This window comes from Calliphora vicina, chromosome 3 (assembly GCF_958450345.1).
Source record: "Calliphora vicina chromosome 3, idCalVici1.1, whole genome shotgun sequence".
NCBI lineage: Eukaryota > Metazoa > Arthropoda > Insecta > Diptera > Calliphoridae > Calliphora > Calliphora vicina.
Genome location: NC_088782.1, coordinates 95,952,026 through 95,966,376, shown reverse-complemented (window position 1 = coordinate 95,966,376; position 14,351 = coordinate 95,952,026). Strand labels below are relative to the sequence as shown.

Here is a 14,351-nt window from a genome sequence, read left to right as displayed (position 1 = left end):
AAATGCATAAAATGAAACAAAATATTTTCTGTAATTTACAATAAAATGATATTTAATGATATTTTTACAATAAAAAAAAATTAAAACATATTTTTAAATGTTTATATTTGGCCAAATTGTTAATTCTTTCATAATTGTTTAGTTTTCTTAACCTCATAGGCGCTGAACTTTTTCTATGTAAATAAAATGTCATATTTTATTACAGTTTTCCGTAACATATTTTGTTTAGTTTTTTTTCGTCTAATATTTTAAATTTGACAATACAATGGAAATCTTTTCCAAAAGAGGTGACTGTGTAAATTACGTACTTGGGATCCAGTCTATTTCACTTCGGCCGTCTTACAATTTTCCTCCCATCCCTGCCTAATAAACTGTATTTGAATTCATCCGAAAAGAAAACAGTATTCCATTTCTGACTCGCCAGTTTAAATGTTCTATGACAAAATGTATACGAGCAGTACGTTTTTTTTTTTAGAAAAAAGAGGTTTTATTCACGAGAAAAAAAAACTTATTTACCCTGTGGTTAACAGTTCGAGAACTAATTTTAAAGTTGATAACCTCCCGGTTAGTAATATTAATTTTCCTCCCAAATGTTGAGATTTTTTAACATCAATTTGTTTGTGTTAATTGTATTCTGTAAAAATGTAAATTCGTATTAATATCTAACACCCATATTCATAATCAATTTTTAAATTAATCAAAGGTTCATAAAACAGACTTTTCATATAAAACTAGTTTTAGAAAACTTTAATTAATTCAAAAATCGATTATGAATTAGGCCTTTAATACTTGTATTATTAGAAATTAATAAAATTGTAGCATAATTAGTTTTTTAATGTTTAGAAACTGAGTTTATGTCCTACTTAAATGTCACATTGTATTTTTTTTCATCACATCAAACATTTAATAAGAGAAAATTTATATATTTGGAGTGGCAGCAACAAACATTAATATGATTTATAGTAAAATTGCAAAATAGTTTACGCACGGTATTAAATTACAAGAAAATAAAAACTGACAAAAAAAAACAAATACAGAAGAAAACTAAATTAAAACTATAAACTACCAAGATAAAACTAATAATAATATTTGCCAATCTCTAAGAGACACAACAAAGATTTTTTTCCAACGTCTTGTCTGTCGTCTGTCGCCTTGGAAAATCAAACAAACAAACAAACAAACAGCAAAATATTCCCATGAAATTGTCGTGAGATGGTGCCATGCAATGAAAATGTTTTACATTTTGGTTCATCTTCCCACTTCGGTATCATTCACTCACTCACTCACCACATTTTATTGTCATAGTTAAACGTCATTTCATGTAGCTACGAGTTGTTTTACTTTTCTTTATTTTCCGTTTTGTTTTTGTTGTGTTTTATTTTTCTTAGACAAAGGAAATAAACACTTTTTTTATTATTGTTGTTGTTTTGCCTCCTTTGTAAAAGTAAATATCAACAATGGCAAGAGAGAAACTAAAAGAAGAAGCAGCTTAGGAGTTAAACTACAAAAAAAAAGAAATAGAAATAAAAACAAACAATCCAACGAATGTCATCAAACAAATATGTAATAATAAACAGACGACAAACAAATATTTAACTAATGATTCCAACTTTTTATAAAATTCTAGCTAGAAAATAAAGAAACAAAAGAACTTAAAAAAATATATATAAATTTTATTATTATTATTTTATTGTATAAACGACTGGTGGTGTAATCTTTTACAAACTCTTGAAAAAGAACAAATAATTTTTTCTTCAAGAAAAATTTCTTATGAAATTAATGAAAATTATGAATATTGTTATTGTATCGTATCTAACGGTAATAATGACAGCGCCTATACAAATTTTAGAAAGTGACAAGAACAACAACTGTGAAATATTAAATGTAAATTTAATCTTTTAAAACCAAAAATTTTTAAAACAAAACAACCAAACAAACAAAAAACACAAGAATAATTTGTATAAACTAATGCCAAGATAATGTTGAGAACACCTACGCATATTGTTGAGATTGGTACAAATGCAACAACAACGACACCATTGATACAAAAACTCCAAGCAGCAGGTACAAAGTACCAGTATCATGATCAATATACCAACTACAACAAAAACACAAAAGCAACAGTTAAGCAGCTACAACAATCGTTTATCTATCATCATCAACAGCAACAGCTAGAAAAACAACAGAAATATCTTATTGAAACAAACACAACAACAACAGCAACTGCAGCCGAATATCAATTACCCATAAAGAAACAGCAACAAAAACAGTTACAAGCCGCAAAAACAACTACTACTACTATTGATACGTGCAACAACAGCAGCAGCAAAAAACTAAAGAAAAGTAAAAAATTTTCAACCTCATCATCGTCGTCGTCCTCCTCTACTACCTCGTCTCTGTCGTCATCGGGCTGTTCGGCATTATCGACAACCTCAACCAGCACCGATTCGTCAACGGTGTCAGCGAAAACCACAAAAACAAATTCATCATCATCATCAACCTCATCTTCGACAGCATCGCAAACAACATTCACATTTAAAGAACACTTACTCAGTCGTGGTCTATTGTCGACAACACCATTTTCGTTTATGAGAACGAAAAAGTCAAAAGCAACTGCAGCAGCCGCAGCCTCAGTAAAAACGACAGAAATTAGAAAAACGTCTAAACGTTTGTTTGATTTCGAAGACAAGACACGGTTAAGCAACAACAATAAAAACAATCACAATTGTAAAACCGGTGGTGCTGCAACTCAAGAAACTAAGTCATCAACAACAACCGCAGCAGCAACTCCAGCAGCCAGCACAACAACACGTACTGGTTATTTTGCCAATATTTTAAATAGTGGCAGTAGTAGTAGTAGTAGCAACAATAACAACAATACCAAAAACGTTAATCATAACAATAACAACAACAATAACTATATAAAATCATTTACCACAACCAAAAGTAGATCTATTACACCAACGCCACCACCACCTCCTTCGTCCTCATCCTCATCATCCCTATCAGCTTGTGTTGCCGCAACTACAACAGCCTGTGTCATTGCTCCACCCTCGTTAGTAGTAGCTGTTGCCGTTGCTTCGCCACCCATTGCCACAACAACATCAATGTCACCAACCTCACAAACACCACCGTCATCGCGTACCTCGCTTTTCGATTCCTGTCATCGTAAAATACGTTTAATTGGCGGTGGTCCGGTTGCATTTCTGGGCGGTTTAGTTGCGTAAGTTTTATGTTGTGTTTATTTTTTTTTTCTAATATTATTTTATTTAAAATTATAAATTATGTTAATGATAGTGGATCGTGGTCCTGTTCCATTATTGGTAATTGGCCAATAGTAAATTGCTCTATTTTATAATAGATTAGCTGTGATATTAACAACTATCCTTTTTTATTGAACTCTTAGCAACCTCTCTAATGCATCTTTTATTGGTTTCGAAAGTTTTGCTTTAGTATTCAGATTTTTCTGTTCCGTCCCAGAATACATTCGGTCGTAATTAACGAATCTAAAATAAATCTTCTTATTAAAGACAATTATAAAAATTTAGAAAATCGATCATTTTGAATTTCTATGCTCTTCAAGGAACTGTTGCTAGTTCCTGTTCCATCTTCGAATGCATTCGGTCGTAATTAAGGAATGTAAAATAAACCTTATTAAAGACTATTATACAAATTTTGGAAATCGCTCTTCATGGAACTGGTTCTAGATCTAGTTTTGGTTCAGATTAACGTAAACACTGTATCGAGTTATTTTTTAAAAAAATAAACTAAACTAGTAAGTATTCCTTTTCTTAGGAATCAATTAAGAATCCGTATTCAAATCGGTCCATTATGCAGTCTTCTTAATTGTCCCCTAAAATACTGCAATATTCATTGTGTTTTTCTGTATTTTAAGTATTCCAATTCGATGTCTTTATATATTCTGGTTGTTTGTAACAGTTTCTCTGTTGTCAGTAGTTTTTTTCCTTGGGAAAAAATGTTCGGATGGAACAGTAGTCAGTTGGTTATTTATCTTTGGCCGAATGAGACTTAGGACGTCCGGGGTGTAGGTCAAATAGTCGTGGGAAGTAACCTAAAATACTATAATATTCCTAACCTAAAATAATGTAATATTCATTGTGTCTAGTTATTTTTGAGACCAAATACCTTTCGATATTTTAAGTTATAAAGATGACGCGGATTCAATTAAGTACCCATGTTTAAACGGGGAAACTCTATCCTCTAATGAACATATTTTGTCCCGATTTGGTTTCGGCAATTTACTCTAAAACCACTTTAAAACAATTCTATGATCCATATATGTTAAAAAAGACCCAAATCAACCAAATGTCTGCCCTATTAAAAAGTATGCCTATATTAAAGAGCTATCTGATGTTCATTATATTGAAAACAATATTCAACTAGTATTTTTTGTACAGTTAGTATAGCTACATTACTATAGATCCATTTTAAAACTACTCTATGATCCATATATTGAATACATATTGTTGATCTACCCTTGGAAGATTTTTGGATATCAAAGGTTCCTTAACAATGTTCAATCTTCGGGTATAAAGTAGGATTTATGAAATGATTATAAGTTGGGGGTAATGTCTATGCATAGACAACGTCTCACAACATCGGAATTAGGAGGAGCATCTTTGAAAGTGATAGAGACAAGGTGTGGGTACTTGGTGTGAAGCAATGGATCATACAAATTCTGACTGATTATTATACAAGTATACTGTGTGGATAATCAGCCCAATTATGAATAAAAAAATTCCCCGGGAGTTTTTTCCCCATTGAATTTGAATAGGAAAAATGGGAAAAGGGAAAAAACTCCCGGGGAATTTTTATTCATAATTGGGCTGAATATGCTGCGTAACTCAATCCGAAAAAGAACATGTTCGAAAAAGTGTGCTACATTATAATTCGAAAAGATTTCCTTTCGAATCGTATTAGGGAGTAATCCCCCTGGACTTAACATGAATCCAGGTAAAACTGAACTTGTGCTTTTTTGGTAGACCTTTACTTCTCTAAGACGGAATAAAGTCTTTCTTAGGTTGTCAAAATCAGCGAAATTTTTAGGGATACGACTGTTACACATTATTTTACCAATCTATCAACTAACTTTGAGGATATAGTTCAGATGGTTTTGTTCTAGGAAACAGACATTTTAGAAGAGATTAACGAGGATTATATATTTATAGGATTTCTTTAAAGCGCTCGATTTTGTTACTTCAGGATCAGTTCTAAAACCGGCCTTAATTTATACTTAAGGTCTGTAATATCAAGACAAGAGTCATTTGTAAACATGGATCTAATATTCAGTTTCGAATCGTTCCAAAATCTGACTTCAGATAGTATTTACTTCACGATATTTATATATTGCAAACACTTTGGGGATTTTGATTATATATTCTTAAAGTTTTCTTCTGTTGGATTGGGAACATTTTGATAATTTCCTTCCATTTGTAGATTATTGATTTTTATGTTTTAACATTAATAGCAGAGTTTAGTTGAGGCCTTAAACCGCATTTATATCGGGTACTAATTATGCTAGCTACTTAACCTTATTAGAAAGCTACATTCTCAAGCAATCCAAATGTGTTTTTTACTTATGTGTTTTTTAGATTATCGAATCGATTTATAAACTAGAATGTATGTAAATGACCCTTCAAAATATGTTTTTGTTACTAAAATTATGAGATATTTAGTTGCTTGACCTTAAACTCCCATTTGATTCATATGGTTTTCTAAAAGATATTTATAAAATTCACAATGCCTAAAGATCTAAATAAATCTCTTAAGTATTTGACATTTTTATAACATTTTCTATCTATTAATTTTTACTACATTTTTAGTATGACATTTTGTCAAAATCACTTTATGTTCTTTTTCAAATTTGTGTCGCAGCAAATTGTTGCTTTTAGTTTTTGTGTCAACCCAAATGTCGTTTAGGAGTTAGTTGCCAGCAACAATGACAATAAAAACAACAACAACAAGAATTTCTGCCATAAACAGCACCACGATGCCAACACCTACACTCTCTGATAAAATATTGCCATGAGTTTAATAAACTTGTTAAACATCGCAACGACCAGACCAGACATTTCATATTGTACGAACTATTTTGCTTAACCTATTTATTATTTTGAGTGTAAATAAATAAAATTTATCTTTGGGAACAAAGAACAAGTTTTATTATTATTATTAATACATGATTTTTTCTTAAAGAAGATTATCATAGTGCATATAGAACAAATTGATACAATGCAGTCATGAAAAATAATGCAAGTTTTTAAAGGGAACTATTTAAATGTGATTAAAAGAAAAAACTTTTTAAATTATTTAGCTATTATTTAGGTTCCAAGAAATTTTGTTACCTTTTTTTCAGTTTTATAACTTTAAAGGGATTTCTCTCTATTTTTGATTATAAAACTTCCAAGACTTCATTTCAAAGACTGCAATTCCAATTCCCTTTAAATTAATCTTATTCATGCTAATTTTAGACAAATCGTGTGACATGGAATATTATTATTTTGTATTGACGTATTTCGTATTTTTTTTTGGCAAACATTAATTGTCTTTGTTAAATTTTGCAAATAATGTACAAGTACAATTGAAAGGCAAGGCACTGGGAAACATGTTTTTCTTGAACACAAGAAAAAATAAAATTGATCTAAAAATTTGCACGTAAATATGTTTAACAAATAATTGCTATTAAAAGTTTAGTTTTCTGCTTGAAATCAATAAAATGAAATAACTACCTCTAAAGCATTTAATGTACAACAGTTATTACTTAAACAAACTAAAATTAATTATTTTGTTTTGTACAGATTAAACAAAAAGTTGAATAAACTTTTAAGTAAAAAATCTCAGAACTGATTAAAACTTAAGTTTAAGTGTATTTATGTGCAATAATACGTTTTTTTTTAAAAAAAAAAACTTTACTTTACAACACTGCAACTTGAGATGTTATTAGGGGTATTCATTATGTGATTTCAGCAAACATATGAGAAAATAGTTAGTTTTATTGATTTTTTATATTTTGTTGACAAAGCAAGGGAAACTTAAGGTTTAATTTTTAGAAAATGTTACTCATTAATTTATTGGATATCACTTATTTTTTAGTACTGCTTCACAATGTCAATCGTCCCTTTTGAAATATTTGTTGCCCCACACCCTAATATTGCCACCGCCAAAATTGGCTGTATTATTTGTGAACTTGGGGTCCAGTCTTTTTCTTTTCGGATGTATTACAAATGTTCTCCCATCACTGTCACTTAAATTGCAAGGGTCTCTCATTAAGAGCTTCCTATCTTTAAACTTAAATAAAACAAAGAGTGTGAAATATCATCGACATTTTTTATTCGTTTGGAATATAACATCGTGCAAATCTCTTCCACGGCTTGGCTGGTTGTCGCGCATCCGAAATATCCAATTTTCCATGACTGTGACAAATAAATCAGGCTGAATTGGCCCAATTGGTGAATTGGGCCACTGTGGTTTGTGGCTTATTCGCACAGACCTGCGACTTAAGAAAACCCCATTAGAAAAAGTCTAACGGGGTCAAATCACACGATCTTCTCCACGTAAGACGAACGTGACCTCAAATCGCTCGTACATAATGTCCAATGTGGCATGAGCTGTGTGGCACGTAGCGCCGTCATGTTGAAACCACATGGCGTTGGTGAGCATATCAACAAATACAGGCCAAAAGAAGTTGATAATCATCGACCTATGTTCTCAAAGAAATATTGACCAATGACGCCGCCTGCCCAAAATCCACACAAAACAGTGGACTTTTTCGGGATGCATTAGACCATAGTTCTTCGCTAGTGTTATTTTTCACGTGAACAAAGTTCATGAATGAAAAATGGGAAAAGTGAACATATTTCATATGAAATATTGATTCGCGATAGGGGTGAATATATAAATGACATGAGAATACAGCTGCAAATTTTATAATACAGGAATTCTGAAAAAAAGTGTTTGCCAACTGTGATCTGCCTTAATACTACTGATTGTTGGAGTAGATTGAAATACAATTCAAAGTTTTGTGTTTCTGTGGGAATCTTATTGGATTTAAAAACTTTTTTCCTTCTTGTACAAAATGTCTGTATTTCTTTTTGCAAACAGCATACATCCATAACTACATTTTAGTATTTATCGCTGAACTGTGATTATATTTTACAAGTACAAGTATGATTTTATTTATTATTTTTATAAAGAAAAAAGAAAACAAACAAACAAATAAAAACCACATTTAGTAATTTCCTTATTATAAACATTTACTTGGCTTTAAAAACCACAATATTAAATATTTTCACTCCATCATCGTTTAATTTTGTAATAGTAATAATAAAGTTCAGCTTTGTGAACAGAAATTGTCACCAATAAATAAAATTACAATCCATTCATCATTTTGAATTATTCACAATAGTTTATTAATACAACAAAAACAGGTATGTTTTTTTGTTGTTGTAGCCTTTCTTCTTCTTCTCCTTCTTTATGTTGTTATTGTTTGCAATTTATTCTCCTATTTATTCCCTCCTGTGGTACTTAATAGCGTAACCAGACTTTTTAGTTAAAGTGTTAAAATTGTTTGTGCTTCTGTACACAGTGAATTTCCTGTTTTTTTGTTGTTGCTGTGCACTCACTCTCATGAGTTGCCATTTGTTGTTAGTCCATGAGTATGACTTGTTTGTTTATAAAACAAATACCAACACATGGCTGTCAAAGTTTTTTTTTCTGTTTTCATTTTTGTGTCTGTGTAATAAGGTTCCTGTTTGCTATTGGGATGACGTTAGTGTACTGGGTTGACATTGTTGTTTACCTGGTTTTCTGGCTTGTTTATTGTTGTTAAATGCAAGTCGTGTGTTTTCTTGTTAGTGCGGCCAGTTGTCCGTTGTACACTCTCTAACTCACTTACCAACCATGTTATTTAACTAACTGTGTCACATTGACCTGCTCCAACAAACTAGATAATAATAATAACAACAACAACAACAATGTAAAAATGTTAACTACTACGTACCACAATTTATTTATTTGCTTTCATACTTACTTTATTTACTCAATATCGCTGGTTGCAGTTGAAAAGGACTTAAGTATTGAAATATTTTTAAAGTTATAACAAATTTTTATAAAAAGGAGCTTTTAAATTTGTATTATAGTATTTAATTTAACTCTTTCACTAACGATTTTAGTTTTAATATACCTCCCTGTTCTTTAAATCGAGTGATTTCAAAAACGAGCGATTTTCAAAAACGAATAATTATCCAAATCGCAGGATTTTTTACATTTAATAGGTTTGCTTACTCGAAAGTATAGAGTATCCAAAACCGAAAACCGGTCAACCGGTTTTTTCTTCTTTGTAAACTCCACCGGTTTCAGTTTTTTAAATTTTCGGTTTTTTTACAAACCGGTTTTTGTAATACGGTTAACCGGTTTTAATGAAATATATTTTCTAAAGCTCATTCAAACATATTTATGAAAAACTTTGATACCATTTTCCAAAATATTGATTTATTTTATAGAAAATTTTCGCATTTGACAACATTTCATAAAAGATTTAAAATAATTGCATAAAGAATTCAAAAATGCTAAATTTCCATTAAATAAAAATTTAATATAAGCACCGGTTAACCTGTTTTTTTGAAGGCAAAAACCAAAACCACTTATCCGGGTTTTTTAAAAGATGTTTTTTATCCGGGTTTTTTCAAAGTACACTTTTTCGGTTAAACCGGAAACCGGTTTTTGGACACTCTATTGTGAATTCGTTTTAAAAACGTAATCGTTACCCTACAGCTAATAGAATTTCCAGGGGGATTTGGATTTCAAATCAGACGTTTAAAAAAAGCCAAATTACAAACTCTAGTTGATATTTTTAAAGATTCCCTAATTTTAACTCAAAATTTCAAATCCTAAGCTGAAATTACTAAAATCGTTTAAGTGATTTTTTTTCACTAGATATTTTTACCTTTCAGCCAACCATACAAACAATCTAAAATATTACAAAGTTGTGTTTATTCCCAATACAAATATTACTACCGTCTGTCTGTCTTTTAAATGTGCAGGATTTCTTGATCTCTAGATAAGACACGTTGGGGGATAGTGAACAAATAATGTTTGATATTTGTTATCTTTGACTTAAAGGTTTTTCTTTTATTAATGCCGGAAGTTTTTATTAACATACATGTACTACATAGACCATAATAATTATTTAAGGTCTGTCTGTTCGTCGGTTTCTGTGTGCTAGTTTTAAAGCAACTTCCTACATGTTAGAATAAATCTTTGCAGGGCGTTAAGATTGGCTAAACAAGACAAGCTTAACTATTAACTGCCATAAGTTATACATAGTTTTTAGACAGACAATGTTGGTTAGTTTAGTTTTTAAATTAAATTATAATGAATATGGTTTGATTTATTTTAAAATAGATGTGGACACAAACGAAATTTTTTAATTGAGATTAACATATTATTGCATAAAGCAAATAGAGTGGTTATTTTTGGTACTTGAACTCACATTTACCATCAATTAGTTTTTTTTTTAATTTCTTCTTATGATTTTCTTATTTATTTTTTAACGGATGAAATTGCTCAAAACAATATATGTCCGATATTATTGTATGAAAAATCTGGGTCAATGTAGAGTGAAATTTTTATCTTCAAATTCGTATAACTCAACTATAAGAGATAAATATCACACGCCACTATTTTTTATTGGACCTATGTCCATTAAGAGTCCCTGATCTGGCAGTCAAGGAAGCTTGATGTCGTGCGTCCAACGTCCTTTCATTTCGGAAGAGAGCTGGACTTTTTAATCGGTCTCATAGAGGAAACAAGTTCCAAAGAATATGCAATGGCGAATTCAGTAAAATTCAAGAGAAATCCTTAATGTTTTTTCACGGATCTTAAATTTTACGATTTTTCTTTTAAGAGAAATTCTGTAATATTACACTTCCAACAAAGCAAAATTTCAATCTCAAAATTATTTTAAAGCTTAAGCTTATTAGACATTTTTTTCATTTACAAAACGGTAAACGAAATGTTTAACAAAACAGTTAATCATCCCTATCGTGAAAAACATGTGAAATTTATGTTCCCATGAAATATCCATTTCCCTCGAAGAGAAAATTGCTATCGTGATATTCACCTGAACTTTTCATTCACAATAGTTAGTTTTGTTCGTAACAGCTGTTTATTGTTTACAAAATTCCATCTAAAATTTTGACAACATGGGGGAATTTCTTTTCGGAACGAGTTACATAATAAACTCCAATAGTTATGAATTTATTAACCATTTCCTGAAACCCTTCCATTAAGTTTTGTTTGAACATGTAGTCCATCTCCGTTTAAAATCTACCACACTTTTGGACACCTTTTGTTTGGAGGATTTGCCACATTATTGTTCTAGTACCACTGAAGAGCTTGCCAAATCATGCCGCAACTGCATATTGCTTGCCATACCAAGAACTTTTTGGGAAAATTTTCTGCTTTGAGGTCCTAAACCTTTCTACAGCAGAGTTCCTATCAGGAACTTTTTGAGCCGTGTATGTTTTTAAACCTGCATTGGCTTTAACTTTTCGTACCAAATAGTCCGAGTACTGAGCTAACCGGACTGCTTTCCTACCGGATGTGTTGGGAGCTCTTTTGAAAATGCTTTCATTTTATTGGCTTTAGAAACATCATGTGGACCATTCCTTCTACCTGAACCAGGTTTTCTATCAACTGACAAGTTCTCCCGATACTGCTTAATAACAATGGAATCAGTTTGACGGCAGACCTATGATTTTTTGGCCAACTTTTTTGTAGGACCAAGTTGGGGTTTTGTTGAAAATATTTAATAATTTTAGTACGCAATTTTTATTGTCAATCATTTTAATTAGATTAACAACAAATGAACATAATTGATATTAAACATAATAACTGACATACTTTTCAAAGGTAAATTGATCAAAAAAAAAAGCAAATAATACTTGGGTTAAAAATTTTAATTAAAAACATATGTTAGGGTTTTTTCGATTTCACTACTTATATAAATGGATTTAATTAAACAAAATCAGGTTTCTTGTTCACAGAGAAAACGTATTCGTGATGGCAACCGAATTTGTTGCCAATCGAATGATTCTACTTTAGTACCCGAATTTTACAGTTGTGTCTAAAAAACTTTAGAAGGGGTAACAAAAATTTGGTTGCTTCGAACGAAATTCTTTTTTTTTAACTGACTTGAAGGAACCGAAATATTCTATGTGTGCAACCGAATCATTCGGTTGCTACTACGAATCTGTTTTCTCTGTGTAGTTTAAATAACGAATTTGATAAACGATTTTTATTCTTCACATACAAATTTTAAAAAAAAATTTAATTCGTTTTTATTACTTTCATTAAATTCGCCTTGGAACTTGTTTTCTCTATTTATATTTAAATTGTAACATCCAATTTAGACAAATATTTTGATTCATGATTCATTTTTAAAATGTTAATATTTTGTTTACTGTCAAATTTAATTTATAAAGTCTTGGCTGAAATTGAAACAGCTCTATTTCAAAACAAACTCTAGCTAATTTAAAGTAAAATCAAATTAAAATGTTAAATGTTAAAATACCGCTTAAGAACAGCGTAACAAATATATGGCAATTTTTAAGATTTATGACCTTGTTTAATTAGCCAAATAATTGTTCTCTCGTATTTCCTTTTTTCGATGTGGATCGTTGGGGGATTTGAGTATTTTTTCAAGTCAGTGAACTATTTTGAAATTTATATAATTAATTGTACAAAACAAATACATAATAATGGAGAATAAAAAACAAAAAAAAAACAGCATTTAATAAATGATTTTTAATTTTTTATTTCCATTTACAAAAACCCCAAACAACGTAACGAACAAATGACCGACCAACGATCAACAAACACTGGCATTTATTCATTCATTCATTCTTGATTTCTGCGCTGTATTTATTGGGGTTTGTACTGAAAGTCAAGGCCAATTTATAGAGCAAACAACAAAAAAAAAAAATAAACCAACCAACCAATGTACTAATACTACAAATGCTATTGCTATTTTTGTTCCCTATTTCTATTTAAATTTGATTGTATGTATATTTATTTTATTTCTATTAGCTAAAGGCATTATAAGTTCAAATTTAAAATAAATACCTTGAATAAACAATTGAAACGATAAAACTAAACAAATGAATCAACTGAACCAGGCAACTGACCAACCAACCAGCCAGCCATTCGACTAACGACCAGTGAGTGGTCTCTTACACGTAACTCTAACACAAAAATTCATTCATTTAGACAAACCCAACCATTGACCGTTTAAAAGACATTAAACAAACCGTTGTCAATCAATTGACAGCATTTTGAATATTTAAATGCAAAAAATAAAACTAACGACGTCATAAAATTACTACAACAACAGCAAATAGTTATTGTAATAGTGTTGCCAACATTGTGGATCATCGAATGATACCTATTATTTACCCCAGGTCTCCACGTAGCAATATTTATTGCTGCAATTGTCAAATTTGATTGCCTCAATGAAATTTGCGAGTGTAGATCGCATATTGCCATATGTAGTAATCCATTGCGCAATGATTGCTTTACTGATTGCCTGAGCAATTATTGCTAAGCAATAAGCTGTCAGTTTAGTTGTCATTAATGTAAAATATCTTCTTTCTATGATTCAGTGCGATTAATTCATACATATTTAATTTATTTAAGTACCAAAAGTAAAACAAGTAAGAGTGCTATATTCGGCTATGCCGAATCTTATATACCCTTCACCTTTGTTGTGGATGCATTATTATTTTTTATAATTAGTATATATGTATGTACATTGCCCACTTTCAGCGTACAGCATCCTAAATTTATCAAGAACACAAAAAACAACAACGCCAAACGAAACAAAACACCAAAAGAAAAAACAAAAACAAAATACGCAAGCCAATGAAACCAACACACATCCAAACATACGTTTAATTGTATAAAAAACAACAACGCCAAAGAAACAAAACACAAAAGAAAAACAAAATACGCAAAGCATGCACATCCAAACCTACGATTTGTTGCTTTTTTGTAAAAAAAACCAACACACAACCAAACCAACTTTTTGTTGTATAAAAAACAACGCCAAAAGAAACAAAATACGCAAAGCATGCACATCCAATGAAATTTTCAGAGGTTGTCTCGGATTTTTGCTCATATCTCCGTTATTTATGGACGGATTTTGCTGATTTTAAATAGCAAAATTCTCGAAAGTATGTCTGACAGAATTGTTGAAGATTTGGATCCCGGAGATATCTGGGGCCTTCAGAAAATTGATTTCAACAGACAGACGGACAGACAGACAGACGGACATG

General features: G+C 30.7%; 1 protein-coding gene across 3 annotated transcripts in view; it reads left to right on the top strand.

Annotated features, from left to right (window-relative positions):
* Nucleotides 1-14,351, top strand: part of Mob2 (MOB kinase activator 2) — a 156,832-nt gene that overhangs the window by 105,146 nt on the left and 37,335 nt on the right. Inside the window, exon 1 of one of the 3 annotated variants that reach the window (XM_065505223.1) lies at nucleotides 1,727-3,223. The exons of the other annotated variants lie outside the window; for them this stretch is intronic. Within the exon in view, the coding sequence (XP_065361295.1) occupies nucleotides 1,980-3,223 (1,244 nt within the window). The 5' untranslated portion in view covers nucleotides 1,727-1,979. Of the gene's footprint in view, nucleotides 1-1,726; nucleotides 3,224-14,351 lie in introns of those variants that run through there. 3 annotated transcript variants of the gene reach the window in all.